At 37.1% G+C, this 13,421-nt stretch overlaps 3 protein-coding genes across 8 annotated transcripts in view; 1 reads left to right on the forward strand and 2 right to left on the reverse strand.

Annotated features, from left to right (window-relative positions):
• Window positions 1-13,421, reverse strand: part of cadm2a (cell adhesion molecule 2a) — a 500,950-nt gene that overhangs the window by 338,217 nt on the left and 149,312 nt on the right. The window lies entirely within an intron of this gene.
• The window catches only part of LOC309489028 (C-type lectin domain family 17, member A-like), a 261,815-nt gene that overhangs the window by 144,078 nt on the left and 104,316 nt on the right, over window positions 1-13,421 (forward strand). The window lies entirely within an intron of this gene.
• Window positions 857-8,113, reverse strand: LOC309488844 (uncharacterized protein). The gene is made up of 5 exons (XM_082157260.1): window positions 8,057-8,113; window positions 6,592-6,809; window positions 5,394-6,464; window positions 5,127-5,295; window positions 857-1,507 (listed from the first exon to the last, which is right to left on the reverse strand). Exons 2-5 carry the CDS (start codon window positions 6,800-6,802, stop codon window positions 1,381-1,383), a joined length of 1,578 nt encoding a protein of 525 aa, XP_082013386.1. The 5' UTR covers window positions 6,803-6,809; window positions 8,057-8,113; the 3' UTR covers window positions 857-1,380.

A 13,421-nucleotide genomic window follows, 5' to 3' on the forward strand; every position in this document is an offset into this window, starting at 1 on the left:
ACATTTGCAAATTAGCTTCTGTCTTTCATCACCTGTTTGTGGCATTGAATCTGTGAGCGTGTGTCTCCCTCACAACCAAGAGTGCATCTTTCGCACAGGGTGGCACTGTGTAATAAGCAGTACAAAAGATGTTATAATTTTTAAATGATTTGTTATAATTTTCTGAAGTAATGTGTACCTGTGAAAACCTCGCTAGCTTAAGTGTAATACTGTGACAGTTTGTGGGTTTGTGACAGATAGTAAGATTTTCTTTTTTAAGATTCAAACATATTCATCAATGATTTAAAAATTATTATTTTTTTACTTTCTATGAAGCCCATGCTTATAAATAAATATTAATGGAGAATTAATTCATTGCATAATTGTATCATTGTACATTGTACACTGTAAAAAAAAAACTGTTGTTTTTACGGGAAAACTCTGGCAGCTGTGGTTACCAGAGAATTCCTGTAAAAAATACAGCAGCACCGTAGATAACTTTACGGACGAAATATGTAAATTGATTTACAGTGAATGAAATGACGGCTGAATCACATTAAAAAACTGTTAAGTCTACAATTTTTGTTTGTTAATTTCACATAACTGTGTTGTATATAAATAGAAAATTTCCTGTATTTTTTACATGTAATAATTGCTTATTGTGCATCAATAAATGATGAAATTAACAGGGAAATATCAAACAAAAAAATAATTTAAACTGGTAAAACAACAGTAAAACTTTGCATTCTAAATGGAGATGTCCTGTATATTATACATAAAATATCCATAATATGCAGTATTTTTATGTTTTAATAATGCAGTGATATTGTGGTAAATTTCAAAAATACACCTTGAAATAAGACAAGAGAAGAAAATATCACTTTTGCAAAATGTATTTAACAGCCATCAAAATAGTTGTAAACAATTGGATGCATTTTCATTTTTCAAACTAAGTTTGAAAAGGTTTTTATTTAATTTTTTTTTAACAAAGTTTAAGTGCCAGGCACACAACAACTCAGTTCACAACAACCCACACTCTCCCTGTCTGGAATGTTCAACAGTATGGCATACAACTACAACAAACAACTAATCTCCATAGAGACAATCAGGTGATGCCAATAGATCAAGTTACAGGTCAGATCTGTGGAGAGGCGAGCCCCCTTACAGTAAGAATGCACGTTGTTTAAGGTATTTTTTGGACATTAAAAACAGTTCTAATTGAATAAATGCAAGATACCTACGTACCCTCTAACAGACAAAGTTACAGTGCACCTTTAAGAGTTTAAAACAAAATTACATAGTGCCTTACTTAACCATAATACACATTGTGGATTTAAAGTGAAAACAGTACCTCTTCTCAAACAAACAGTCAGAGTCAACAGAAAGAGTCCACATTTAGGCTTAACACCACTCGTGATCGGAGAGTTGCTGTATCAGGGTGAGGACTCGAGGGTTCAAGTTGAGAGGGCGCTTGGAGTTTTTATTCTGTACCTTGGTTCCCTTTTCTGGGTTTATTGAGAAAAAACACCTGTAGAATAAAAGTATATTAAGCATTTTAGTTGATCAATAAAAAAACCACAGTATGTACTGTATGCGTGTGTATATATACACTGGTGTGAAAACGTGCTTGCCCCCTTTGTAAATATGATCAAATATGGCTGTAAAAAATAAATCTGCTTTTTTAATCCTTTTGATATTTTATTCTAAAAATGTGCAAAAATCTAACCTTTCATTGAAGTAAAATAATTAAAATTGTGTGTGGGGGGGTGTCACATTATGAAATAAATGTTTTTCTCCAAAACACGTTGGGAAAAATTGTTTGCCTCCTTTTATTAAATACTTTTTGCAACCTCTTTTGTCCAAGAAAACAGCTCTGAGTTTTCTCCTATAATGCCTGAAGAGTTTGGAGAACACCGGACAAGAGATCAGAGATCATTCCTCCATACAGAATCTCTCCATCCTGTTATCCGTTATAAGATTTCTAGAACAAGCGGTCAGGTTTAGATTTTTTATCTGTTGGTATTTGATCGAATCCGTGATGCCATGTATCTGAACAAGATGTCCAGGATGATCTCTTGTCAGGTGTCCTCCAAACTCATCAGGAATTATAGGAGAAACTGTTATCTTGGAAAAAAGATGTTGCAAAAAAAGTATTTAATAAAAGGGGGCAAAGTTGTTTTGGAGAAAAACATTTATTTCATAATGTGATTTTCCCCCCCACTTTCAATTATTTTACTTCAATGAAAGGTTAGAGTTTTGCACATTTTTAGAATAAAATATCAAAAGGATAAATGCAGGTTGATTTTTTTATAGCCATATTTAATCATATTTACAAAGGGGGCAAACACTTTCACACCACTGTGTGTGTGTGTGTGTGTGTGTGTGTGTGTGTGTGTGTGTGTGTGTGAGAGAGAGAGAGAGTCTGTCTCTCTGTCTGTATGTATGTGTCTGTCAGTAATCGGCATGTATATATGAAGAGTTTGGTTCCAAAACGCGATAAATCCATTTTGATTAATTTGAGTAAAAATGTGTTTTCTTTACCAAGAATGTGGCAAGATGAAAACCACTATTTTCTGTTTCAAACTTTCACATAGCATCTTTAGGTTATAATAACAAAAAAAATTTGTTTTGATTTCAAAGATTTATTATAAAAACTGATAATTTTCCCCCCAAAATGCAATAAATTCATGACACTTTTTTTAAAATGCAATTAATCCATTGAATCAATATAAAAGTTATTTTTCATATTGAAACTGTTGAAAATACACAACAAAATAAGTTGATCCACATATGACAGCCTCTGAACTCGGTCAATATCTTATTACAGGCACTGGACTAAAAATACATACAATCAGCCATCGCTAGGAAATACCTCCTGAACTTTTTTGACGGCGATCATCTGTAAAATGGCTTTTCCTGCTCGGTTTTCGTTGACTGAGTAAAACAATTGAACGTTTTTCAAAAGATCCCCAGGGGTTAACGTGTCAGCGTGACTGAAGTTTGATGCTGTCGTGTCGTGTGAGAACAAGCAACAGCCGGCATTTTTCCTCCTCCCGCGTCTTCTTAATCTCCCCACGTAAATGATTAGATTCCGATGGCTTACGTTTCTTCCCTACCGCAGAAACCACCACAGGTTCATCAATGCCGCCAAAATTATACACATTTTTGTTTGATTGTTGATCAAAAAGTACAAAGTAGATAGGAAAAACTAGGATGCCGGGTGTATTCAGAGCGCCGCCGTTACGGTTTACAATGCGTGGAATGGTGCGCTGTGATTGGTTGAGCGGATTTATCGCATTCTGCAGAGAAAGGAGACTGGCGTTTGTCGCGGTTTGGAAAGAAAGGGAGAAAACATGAGAGAATAACACGGCGGATATCGCATTTTACGTAAAATTTAAAACGGACTTTTCAAATGGCGTTTATCAAGTTTTGGAACCAAACTCTTCATATGTGTGTTTGTGTGTCTGTCTGTCTGTGTGCATGTCTGTTTGTGTGCGTGTGTCTTACTGTCTGCGTGCCTGTCTGTCTGCGTGCCTGTCTGTCTGCGTGCATACATGTGTCTGTATGCATGCATGCGTGTATGTGCCCGTGTCTGTCTGTGTGTGTGTGTGTGCGTGTCTGTCTGTATGTCTGTGTGCTTGCCTGTCTGTATGTGTGCGTGCCTGCCTGTGTGCATGTGTCTTGGTCTGTGTGTGTCTGTCTGCGTGCATGCCTCTCTGTGTGTCTGGATGCCTCTGTGTGCGTGCCTGCATGTGTCTGGATGCCTCTGTGTGCGTGTGTGCCTTTCTGTTTGCGTGTGTGTCTCTGCGTCTGTATGCATGTGTCTGTGTATGCACGCATGTATGCATGTCTGTGTCTCTGTCTGTATGTAAATATGTGTGTGTCAATGTGTGAATGCATGTGTGTGTCTGTTTGCATGCATACATGTGTGTCTGTGCATGCGTGCATGCCTTTCTGTTTGAGTGTGTGTCTCTGTCTGTGCGTCTGTATGCGTATGTCTATCTATGCGTGTGTATGCATGTCTATGTCTCTGTCTGCATGCATACATGTGTGTCTGTATGCATGTGTCTGTATGCACGTATGTATGTGTATGTTTATCTATGTATGCATGTATGTCTGTCTCTGTGTGTGTGCGCGTGCGTGTTTGTGTATGCATGTCTGTCTGTATGTATATATGTGTGTCTGTCAGTAATCTGTATGTATATATATATATATATATATAAATAAAGAGTTCAGATGCAAAAGCCTCTAAGTGCCATCTGAAATATATATATATGTGTGTGTGTGTCAATGTGTAAATGTATGCGTGTGTGTCTGTCGGCATGCGTGTATGTATGTGTGTGTCTTGTGTGTATACACGTATGTATGCGTATATGCATGTATGTGCATGTGTGTCTGTGTGTCTGTCTGTCTGTATGCGTGTGTGTGTGTGTGTGTGTGTGTGTGTATGTATGTATGCGTGTCTGTCTGTATGTATGCGTGTCTGTCTGTATGTATATATGTGTGTGAATGTGTTTATCTATCGGTCTGCATGCATACATGTGTCTGTATGCATGCGTGTATGTGTGTGTGTCTCTGTCTGTATGCGTGTGCACGTATGTATGTGTGTGTATGTATGTGCATGTGTGTCTGTCTGTATGCGTGTGTGTATGTATGCGTGTCTGTCTGTATGTATGCGTGTCTGTCTGTATGTATATATGTGTGTGAATGTGTTTATCTATCGGTCTGCATGCATACATGTGTCTGTATGCATGCGTGTATGTGTGTGTGTCTCTGTCTGTATGCGTGTGTATGTGTGTATGCATGTATGTGCATGTGTGTCTGTCTGTCTGTATGCGTGTGTGTATGTATGCGTGTCTGTCTGTATGTATGCGTGTCTGTCTGTATGTATATATGTGTGTGAATGTGTTTATCTATCGGTCTGCATGCATACATGTGTCTGTATGCATGCGTGTATGTGTGTGTGTCTCTGTCTGTATGCGTGTGCACGTATGTATGCGTGTGTATGTATGTGCAATGCATGCATGTCTGTCTGTCTCTCTCCGTGTGTGTGTGTGTGTGTGTGTGTGTGTGTGTGTGTGTGTGTGTGTGTGTGTGTGTGAGACTAGACCAGGGAAAGTAGTAATAAGAAAGCCATGTTTACTCACCTTTGAAGAAACTCCAGAGTTGAAGCCAGCTCAGATGGATAATGGATGTTAAAACAGTAGTAGCTCCCGAACATGAGGCACAATGCAGAAATGAATGAGGAGATGTTTGTGTTGATTAGGATCTGATCCAGACTCAGCATGTACCTTGTTGTGGAATAGCAGGACTGTCCTATGAACAAATTATTTAACAGGTTATATCATTAAGCTCTGCACTTCAATCTGCAATTCTATAAACAGTGAAAAAAAAAAAAAAAAAAAAAAACTTACCACAGACAATAACAGTGGGTGTCAGAGGCACTTGCTCCAGTTGGACCTCTTCTGCCAGACATCCATCTTCTACATGGAAGAACATGGACTTCTCCTCCTCCTCAAAGTAGCTGAGCAGAAGCAGGAGCATCTCTATCACATCATCTGAACAGCCACTCTGCATTCCCCGCATCCTCTGAAGCCTTCCATAATTCTGAAGGAACTTCTTGCTCTTGTTGACACAAACTGTGGTCAAGTAGTCGAGAAGCCTTTTTCCTTTCAAATCCAAATTTCGTGTGAATGTCTCTTTGAGGTCAATTCCAGTGAGTTCCTTGAAGTGGACTGACATGCCAAGTTCATCAAACCAAAACGGCCACTCCTCTCTAAGGCATTTGATACTTTTTCCCTGGTTGACATGTTGACGCTGTGTGTAAAACGTGGACTTCATTAGGCATTTTACCTCCTCTGGATTGGCATCTGAGTTTTGGAACATCACCTGGAGTTTTTCCATCTTGTGCTGCTGGCTCTCTTGAGTTTCTTCAATGGGCAGAAATTTTACATTCCATTTGATGCATCCGTAAGTGTCCTGCATTGCTGCGGTCTCTTCTAATGGGATCTCGTCTGTCTGGTCTGAGACATCAGTCTGATGTTTTCTTTTTCTTATTTTGGGTGTTGAAGTGCGCCTCACATTTTCAATTCTGTTTTGCAACTGTTTGACAAGGGAATGGTAGCCTGTTCCAACAATATCGCCCTCTATTACATCTTGGAGAGAATTTTGATATTTTGCCACCATTTTTGTTGCAACATCAGTTGAATGCTTTTTACCTACATGAGGGCATTTCTCCATCATCTCAGCGACAACAATCCGGACCATTTGCCGCCTCAGTTTTGTGCCGGGCCTTTTTCCCCTCTCCAGAGAATCCATCACTTCCTCAGGAAATTTACCCCATGGAATTTTGAAGTTGTCATCCCACTGTGTGTCAAGTCCTGGGCTGCTGGAGGAGGTTGACGATGAAATTTTGGGTGAAACGGATAGCGATTGGGTAGGTGAGGCTTCAACAGATGATAGTGAGCTGTTCTCTGAAGTGTGGTCTTTAAATTACAAAAAAAGAAAAAAAAAAAGAAAGATTATAATTATTCACACTGTACAATATTACACAATGTCCATGTCTGCTTTTGATTCTGAATAGTTTTGTGGTGGTGTGTGGTGTTTATTTACATTTCTGTTTCCAAACCGAAAGAAGCTTTCTGGCTTGTACAGGTCTTAATGCAGTCATCAAATCAGCCTCCGTTACGAACTTTAGATCCTCATACGTCTCGACTCCAATGGACTGCAAGTGCTCTTCCAGGATGTTTTTGTTTATTGCTTGAAGTTGTGGTAGGACTTCCATGATGGCGACATCTAGGAAGGTTTGGTCTGAGTCACTCATATTTGCTCTGAAGAAAAAAAATGCCACCTTCAAACAGAACAGAAAAAAATATATATATATAGTACATACGCTTAACAGAGCAGGGACATGCATCAGGTAACACTTATATTGATGTCAAACTATTTACAGTGAGAAGTGAGCTTTAATTGGACTTTATTTTGCCACAATACTGTGTTTTAGTGGAATGACTTGGTATCCATCAAGAATGTATGATACCAAAGGATAGAAATCAGGCAGGTCATTAATGTTGATGCACTGTAACCCAAGACTGTCCTTTGTCACAGAATACAGATGGTATTCTGAGAGGAAGATGCCTTTGTGGATATCCATCAAAACATACACCGATGTGTCATTTTGAATCAAGATGAGTAGAAGTTCACCAAACTCCATATACTCATCATTTCCGTACACAAGAAACTGTCCTTTTTTATACGCAGTGCCCTTGTACTGAATGTCTGTGGTAACTGTGGTATTGCTTTCTGAAAAGGCTAACTCCCTGACTGCATGTTTAATAGCGTTACTGTAGAGGTTGGGATAAAATGCACAGCTGTCTTTCACTTGCAGTAGTTTACTGCATTCTTGACCAGCTAAAAGATATGCCTGATACATCTGATGACGCTCTGACAAAGTTTGGCAAATGTTTTTGAAGTTTTTCAAGTGTCTGGCACATCTTTTAAAATAGCTGTGTTTACTTTCAAACCTGAGCGTCCATAATCTTATCAATGGACCAAATTTCAAAAGCAGTGCTGAATAATGCCGCAAATAGTGGTGCTTGGGTTTTAGTTGAGTTTCAGGAAACAACATCTTTCTCAACTCCAAATATTCTTGGATCAAAATATCAAGATATGCTATCTGGGACAAGGAAATGTTCTGAGCACAAATAAGATCCACAATGTCCTTTAGCTGGAGAGCTAACTGCCATACTTCATCCTCGTGGTTTTGCACTTTGTCACCAATCAAAACTGGTAGCAATCTCAAAAGGTTCCAGTTTTGAATGGCTTGCCCTGATAACTTGGCTCCGTCAGGGTTGACAGCACATGGCTTTGTGAGTGCTTCAGAACCTTTATACTTAAACTGTTTGATGCGCCTGTTTAAGAGTGAGTATGTGAACCATTTTTTCTTTTTTATAATGTCCTTCAGGTAGAGTGCTAGATCATATGACAAGACTCCTTCAAAGAGGTCATGACCTAAACAAGGCGGGAGACCAGGCTGGGATACGTGAAAAGACTCAAGGGTATTAAAGATAGAGTTTACCTTTATTCCTCTGACGCTTTGAATGTTTTCAGCCTGGAGATCAGCAACAGCCGCGTCATATGTCACTGGGGTGCGTGGAGGACCACAGACATTCGGATCAGCCTCAAACTCGCTTCTTGTGATTTCACAGTACCTGCAAAAATAATGAGAGCGGCTGAAGTTCTCTGTAAACCCACCTATGCAATGAGAACCCAAGTTATCCCCAGCAATGCAGTAAAGACCCCCTTTTACTGTTTCTCCATCTACATTTATTCCATCTTTCTCCAAGGATTTTAGATCTGCTAACAACTCTGAGAAAACTTTGGCTACTCCAAAATGCTTAAGGTCATTCTCAACACACAACAAGACTAAAAACATATTATCAGTATTTGAACGCAAATGAATGGGTAAATTTGCTAATGAAAGATAAACTGCAAGAACTTTGTGTGTCTTTTTAGCAGAACCCAGGGGATTCACAATTTCAAATGAATCTTGGTACAAAATCAATTTGAGGCTTTCAGGGTTTTCATTAAAGAACTGGTGACATTTGAAATTTTGTCCATCATATAAATCCGTAAAAACCTCTGCATCAGGATCTCCAAACTGTTGTGACTGTGTATTCCTCCCTAAATGTGACTGTAAAAAGCTCTTCAGAGTTTCTGTCACTGGTATGTAGTAAGCACATTTTTGTGTCATGTTTTCATCCATTCCCAGTGTCACTTTTTGGGGTTCCGTGTATTTAAACATTTTTGTGAATGTCTGATTTCTGGAGTATGTTGTTCTTAATTGTCCCTGATGACAGGCAGTGAACAAATCTGACTCTTTAATGCAGTCACATATTTTAGTGACTGTTTCATCTGACAGGCTCATATCATTTTTTAAAAAAGAACTTACTTTAGTTATTGTAAAGGCTTGACCTAACTCGTGCACATTTTGCATTTCCTCAACAATAGTCTGTATAGTAGAGGCAGGAATCAGCAGCTGTCCTTGCAGTTTAAGGTAAAAGAGACAAATGTTTCTAAGATAAGAATGACTATCATTCTCTTGCATATCAGTGGCTGCACTAGCTGTTGGCATGGCTTCATCTGTGTTTTCTGAATCATCTTTACTGGCAATGACAAATGGGGGCTGACGGCGAGTTTCCCTGTACATGTTATCAATACCATCTGGGGAGCATGCTTTATGCTTCCTACACATGTGGGAAGTAAATGATGACTTTTTTGTAAACACGATCGTACAACCACTTACTGGACATGACACAGGCCTGCCCTCTCCAATATGATCATTTAAGTGAGACACTAGTTCTTTCACCGTGTGAAAATGGCGGGAACATAATGAAATGGCGCATTTTAAATCCGCAACAACAGCTATAGGAGCAGCTTGCGGTGCAGGTGCATTGTGTACACGATAATAATGGCCCTTGAAAGCAGAGTAAGTGGTAAATGTTTGACTACAGTTGGCGCCAACACATTTGAAAATACAACGGGGCTCATTCCTATGCACTCTGCAATGTAGTACATACCCTCTTAATGTATCCAAATTCTTTTTACAAAAGACGCAGGTGATCATTTTTAGGGTTTCAAGTGTTTGCCTGTGGTTTTCAGCTGAACTAAGTTATCACAAACTGATCTAGCTAGCTATCTTAAATATCAACTAGTGCTAGCTTAACTGTTAACGTAACTTAGCCTAACGTTAACGTTACATCATTATGGGCTTTCAGCACACATTTTCACTTGGTCTCAAAAAAAGTAGACTAAATGTGAATCTTACCGTGCAAACTTTAGCTTTTCTGGATGAACAGCAGCAGGTCCTCCAAAAAACTTGTTGAAATCGTAGATTTGTCCTAAAAACTTTTAAAATGATTTTGTCCGAAGATTTTCTGCTGCGCTTGTTTTTTGTCTAAATGCAGCTCTGTCGTCTCGTACTTCTCCCGCTCTCCTCCCGTGATTATCCAATCAGAGACGAGCTTCATATATGCGCTATGAAATTCAAAATTAGGTGGACTCAGAGCACAATGAGAAGAACAAAGAGAATTAGAGGCACTGTTAGGTTGTTAAAAAAATAATAGAAAACGTATATTCAAATTTAAAAACTGAAAGAAACATAAAGTGTTCCGAAGATTTCTGCTGCGCCTCTGTTTTTTCTCTAGCAAATGCAGCTCTGGCTCGCTCGTTATTGACGTCACTCCTCCCGCTCTCCTCCCGCGATTATCCAATCAGAGACGAGCTTCAGCTGCGCAGTGCGCACTATGAATTTCAAAATTAGGTGGACTCATTCAGTGGTGCACATTGAGGCACTGTTGGGTTGTTTAGCCTGCGATATAAAATGCTAAATTTTTTATTTTATTTTTATAAAAATAAATAGAAAACCATTAAGCTAAGTATTACATTAAAATTGAAAGACTAAAAGAAACATAAAGCATACAATGATTATGGTTGGGAGTGGGGCTGAAAAGTGTTACTTTGGCCTCAATAATTTAATAATTTTATATAATTTACTGGCATAAATAATATACTGGCATACAAGTATACTGGCATAAATAATATACTGGCATAATTTACTGGCATACAAATAATATAATTATTATATAATTTATATAATTTAATTTATTTAATTTTATATAATTTAAAATATAAATAATTTTAATTCCTTATACACATAGGCTATAAATACAGTATGCTGTCGTTCAGTATGCATACAGTAAGTGAAGGCACTGTTCGGTTGTTTAGCCTGTGATAATGACACAATGCTCAAATTATTACACATAGCATAGGGATTACTGAACAGAAGTATTGCATATCAATAATTTTAATTTATTACACACACACACACACACACACACACACACACACACACACACACACACACACACACAGTAGGCTACAATATGCTACAAATAGCCTAAATTATAAAAACAATATTATAATTGTAGTCATATTTTATATAGATAGGCAACCTCTCAGGTTCACAATTATTTTATTTTTGTGAAGAAAAAATATATATATATTACCTCAATTTTCTTAGTTTCATCAATCATGCTAAAAATAGACTATAGCATATAGTTTTTACAATATTTGCATGTCAAATTAACAAAATTGTTTTGTTATGAGTATTCCAGTATTTCTCTGTTTTTGATACCAATATTTGTAATTTTAACAAATCATTTTGATCATAATCACATATAGTTATTGTAAATATAACAAAATATTATGTTAAATAGTTTACAAAATTTCACTGTGATTTAAACAAAAAAAATACGTTTTGGGGTTTACAATGCTTTTCTGTAGGGATTTTACATAGTTTTTCTGTAAATTTCACGGCCATTTTTTACAGTGTACAAGTATAATTACTATTTTATAAATATATTTATAAAGAATCATTAAGACCTATACTACATTACAAGAACAGTTACAGTTACATTTATATTATTGTTTTATAATTAAAAGTCATGCATTTGATTTTTTTAATGTGCGTTCTCATAATCCATCATACACTGATTTACAAATATAAAATAGTTCCAGAGACACCTTGACCACTTTGCTGTACCAATTAGTTATCAATTATGTCTTTAATGGCGGTCATGGTAATTGCATGGTATTGCTTAAAGCAGTTTGAAATTATACTTTAAAAAGTACTTTTGCAGTGTTTTGTATGTAACATTAAAAAGGATTTGTTTTTCAACTGTTTGATTGAATGATTTTTATCCCCTCATAATTGTATAATACTTTTACTGTTTTACTTTATTTTTGATCAAATAAATCCAGCCTTGAGAAACTTCTTACATAAATCACAAATCTTAATACCTCACATTTTTGAATGGTAGTGTACAGTAAATAGACTATGAATGAATGGAATTCCATAAATCATAATACATATTAAATTACATGAACACAAGCAAAAACATGCCCCTGCTTCTGTTTTGAAGAGGGCATCACTCCAAGGGTCTAGATTTCTCTTTTCATTTAATAAAAACGACATTTTACTGTACGGATCTAAATAAGTTACTGTAACCACACATCCCCCATAACATTTGATATCCAACATAAAATAAATTCACAATTCAATATTATCCAATGACACACACCCACAAAAAAAACAAAAAAAACAAACAAAAAAATTATAAAAGCGACTTTGTGTGGATCTACACTTAGTATATGTTTTCTGTAAAATAATGAGCTCCATTAAATGGTTGGGTTCTCTCTGTATGCTGACTGTATCTGTGAGATACATATAAGTATTTTAATTATCACACAATTAAATGACAAGTTTTATAATACAAAATTTGACAGTCATCTTTCAGCTTGAGCTCATTTGTCTGCAGGCATAGTGTTTCATAATTATGAAATTCATTAGCATTAAACTTCTCACAGAATAGCACTCATGATTCATATTTGAGTACATTTTGCTGTTATACAAATGTTAGGGTTAAGACGTGACTATGCAAATACATAAATGTTGATTTACATAAATGCAAATGATTCAGTCAACACAAATTGGAGTTCACATGCTGTCCTGTACCGAAGTCTTGAAATAAAATAATAACTTAACAAGTATATTTTGCATTCTGAGTGTTGCCACAAGAGGTGCTACAGCGAGAATTAACATAAACTGTATTATTCTTTTATGATGGCATTTCCTTGAATAGGCTTTTATACAATATATTGTGCTTTCTTTTTGTTTATTTGGACTCTGTCTACGCTTTTATTTTGGACAAATTAAAGGTAACACATAAACGCCACAGAATGGGCTCTCAGGTGAAATCAGATGTTTTATAGTAATTGCCTTTTGCTCAGGAATCAGTCTCGCTGGAGGCAGTGAATCTGCTTTCAGAACTGGACTCTTTGTTTACTGCTCAGCGCCTTTCCTGACCTGGTCTAAAGATCAGCAGACCTCTCTGTGATTTACTGCTCGTAGTGTCTTCACACACACACACACACACACACACACACACACACACACACGCAAAACACTCCAGGCCTCACATCCGTAATCTCACTCACAGACACTACAAAAGACAATCTGATTATTGCAGAAAGCCCTGAGCGTCACAGGAAGTAGGCAAATCAAATGTAGTGGGCCCAATTCTCTTTTCTGATTCATGGCAGCCGTAAAAGAGGCGGGTGAGTGTGTGTGTGTAATCTTTTTTTTTTTTTTTTTTCTTATGAGGCTCTTATATCAGGCCTGCTCAGGAGCAGGAGACATCAAGCAGGGTAGCACAAAAGAGAACAGCCTATACTAGTTTCAGTATATTTGAAAATGAAATGAAAATTCTGCCATTGGAAACCATTGTGCAGGGCTCAACAATAATGGGAACTGATAATCCATTTTTCTTGCAAACGTAAGCATCTGGTTTCAAATGATGTAATGTTCTTTCATTGTTATTGCA

Source organism: Leuciscus leuciscus, assembly GCF_965113295.1.
Source record: "Leuciscus leuciscus genome assembly, chromosome: 24".
Classification (NCBI taxonomy): Eukaryota; Metazoa; Chordata; class Actinopteri; order Cypriniformes; family Leuciscidae; genus Leuciscus; species Leuciscus leuciscus.